The sequence below is a fragment of the Gastrolobium bilobum genome, unplaced genomic scaffold, assembly GCF_033153095.1.
Source record: "Gastrolobium bilobum isolate Gb01-03AN ecotype WA unplaced genomic scaffold, APGP_CSIRO_Gbil_v1 utg14103, whole genome shotgun sequence".
NCBI lineage: Eukaryota > Viridiplantae > Streptophyta > Magnoliopsida > Fabales > Fabaceae > Gastrolobium > Gastrolobium bilobum.
Genome location: NW_026895487.1, coordinates 93570 through 95656, shown reverse-complemented (window position 1 = coordinate 95656; position 2087 = coordinate 93570). Strand labels below are relative to the sequence as shown.

Below are 2087 nucleotides of genomic sequence, written 5' to 3'. Positions count from 1 at the left end.
ACATACAACTTCTGATCAGTTTCAACAAGAAGATTGAGAATTATGAGATTGGGTATATTGTCAACATTAATCAGAAGGGAGGAATAGGAAGCCACGCTTAGACCTGAGAAGAGTTGAAAGCAAAGCTAAAATGTGTCTGACAAAGGTTTATGAGAGAAGGATAACTTTTGGTCAAGCATTTACTTATAAGGGAAAGAGAGTTATGTGTATGTAGGTTAGAGGGTATCCTTGAAGTTTGCCATAGCAAGAGGATTTCCATTTCCTGTTGCCGCGTGCTGTAACTGCAATTGCATGGGTCTATCTCTGACTTGGCTTTTGATTTAGTATGAAATCTCAAGAAAAATGCAGATTTGTGGAGAACTGATGTTAGTTAATTTTTTTTTATTTTTTTTGAAATATTTCATGATGATTCTACGCACTAACATATTAAAATGAATAATCACTCCATTCCTAAAATAACCAAACAATGTAATGAACTTATCATTTCATCCCCCTATTCCCACTTGACTCCTGAACAATCATTCCATATTATTATACTCGGGTGAATAAGGTGAAAATTCAAAAAATAAGAGAGAAAATAGAGTGAGAAGGAAAATAAAATCCATTGTATCGAAAGATGGAAACAAGGGTGGGGGGAGATGGAGAACTATTCATCAAACTATATATAAATGAACACCTTAGCTGCGCCAAAATGTAATCTAATCATGGCCTTATATGTAAAGATTCCATATTGTCACATGATACAATCCGTCCTTCTTAATAGAGTTTCCCCCAATTAACAATCAGATTCAGAGATCATCATGACCCTCTGTCTCAATTCCAAGAAGTTTAGCCAGACGTCCACTCTCATAAGCTTCAAGGGTATCTGAATAAATCAGTAAATCAGCAAGTGTTTGAGAGAATTTCAAGGAGAATCATACTTTATTTAAAGAAAATCATACTTCGTTTAATGAAAATCATACTAAGTAAAGACTTACCATCTGATCCTCCAAGATGTTTTCCATTAATGAAAACTTGTGGCACAGTACGCCTCCCAACAATATTAGTCAAGATATCTTGAATCTTCGAGCCATCATCTGAAAGAAAGAAGTCTCACTCTCTCAGTAACAGCAGTAAACCGCTAAACATAATTACACAGCATAAACATGCCATCAAGAAACAGTTTCAATTTAAACCCTTTCCTCAGTTTTCTCTCCCTCTACAGTAAGCAGTTCCTGTAAGACGCAAATTGTCTTCTTCCACAACTTATACTACTTTACTTTTCCCCCCAAAAGCTTTCAATCCCAGAAAAGGGATGCTAACCCATTCCTGCTTTTCATAAATGCCAATTGTGAAGTTTTCACTTAATTTTTTCCATCAGAACTAGAACCAACTATAGCAAAAACAATAAAAGCAAGCTGAACTTTTCATTATACCTCTCTCATCAAGCTCAACGACATGTGTCTGTTGGTTCAACTCTTTGAAAACAGCTTTCGCTCTTTGACAGTACCTAAATACCACAAAGAAATCAGAGAATACAGAACAATGAATACCCCCATCCATGATTTAATGGGCATTTTTTTTTTTCACTGTGGTAGAGTAACAGTTTATTATGCGAAGTTAAGAAATACTCAATTGTAATCAACAAAGATTATGAATATAAACATTGTGCAGAGCCCAGCCAAAAACAAAAAGAAAGAATGAGCTAATACAAACATAAAAACAGATTATAATGTGATCCAAAATATCAGATCCCTAAAGTCCTATTCAAAACATAAGCAACCATTAGAGGATATTCAAATAAGATTAGATCAAGTTTGAAATCAAACCAACCAGATCAACTTAAATCGACCATGAACTTAATCAAGAGAGAAAGAGAGAGTACGCACGGGCAATAGGTCTTTGAAAAGATGACGATCTTGTGGGAAGAGATGGTCTTGTCGACAAACTCACCCGCTGTAGAAGCGGAAGCTGAAGATGAATCCCATTGGAGAGTGATTGCTATAGCTATCACTGCCATCGCTGTAACCGTGATTCTCGCAGACGCAGCCATGGTGGTGGGAGTGAGGAACCAGCAACAGAGAAGACACGGCGTTTCAATTTATTGT

General features: G+C 36.3%; 1 protein-coding gene across 1 annotated transcript; it reads right to left on the bottom strand.

Moving 5' to 3' along the window:
• Positions 1 to 580: 580 nt before the first annotated feature.
• Positions 581 to 2087, bottom strand: LOC133313764 (glutaredoxin-C4). Its single transcript, XM_061515178.1, has 4 exons — positions 1869 to 2087; positions 1416 to 1489; positions 978 to 1076; positions 581 to 865 (listed from the first exon to the last, which is right to left on the bottom strand). The coding sequence occupies exons 1-4, from the start codon at positions 2030 to 2032 to the stop codon at positions 789 to 791; spliced, it is 414 nt and encodes a 137-aa protein (XP_061371162.1). The 5' UTR covers positions 2033 to 2087; the 3' UTR covers positions 581 to 788.

Bases quoted from the DNA above. Each gene is read 5' to 3' on its own strand.
- LOC133313764 (XM_061515178.1), bottom strand. From the start codon at position 2,032: ATGGCTGCGTCTGCGAGAATCACGGTTACAGCGATGGCAGTGATAGCT. The intron at 1,490-1,868 runs GTGCGTACTCTC...TGTGGTATTTAG, and splicing joins TTTTCAAAGACCTATTGCCC to GTACTGTCAAAGAGCGAAAG. The intron at 866-977 runs GTAAGTCTTTAC...TGATTTATTCAG, and splicing joins ACATCTTGGAGGATCAGATG to ATACCCTTGAAGCTTATGAG.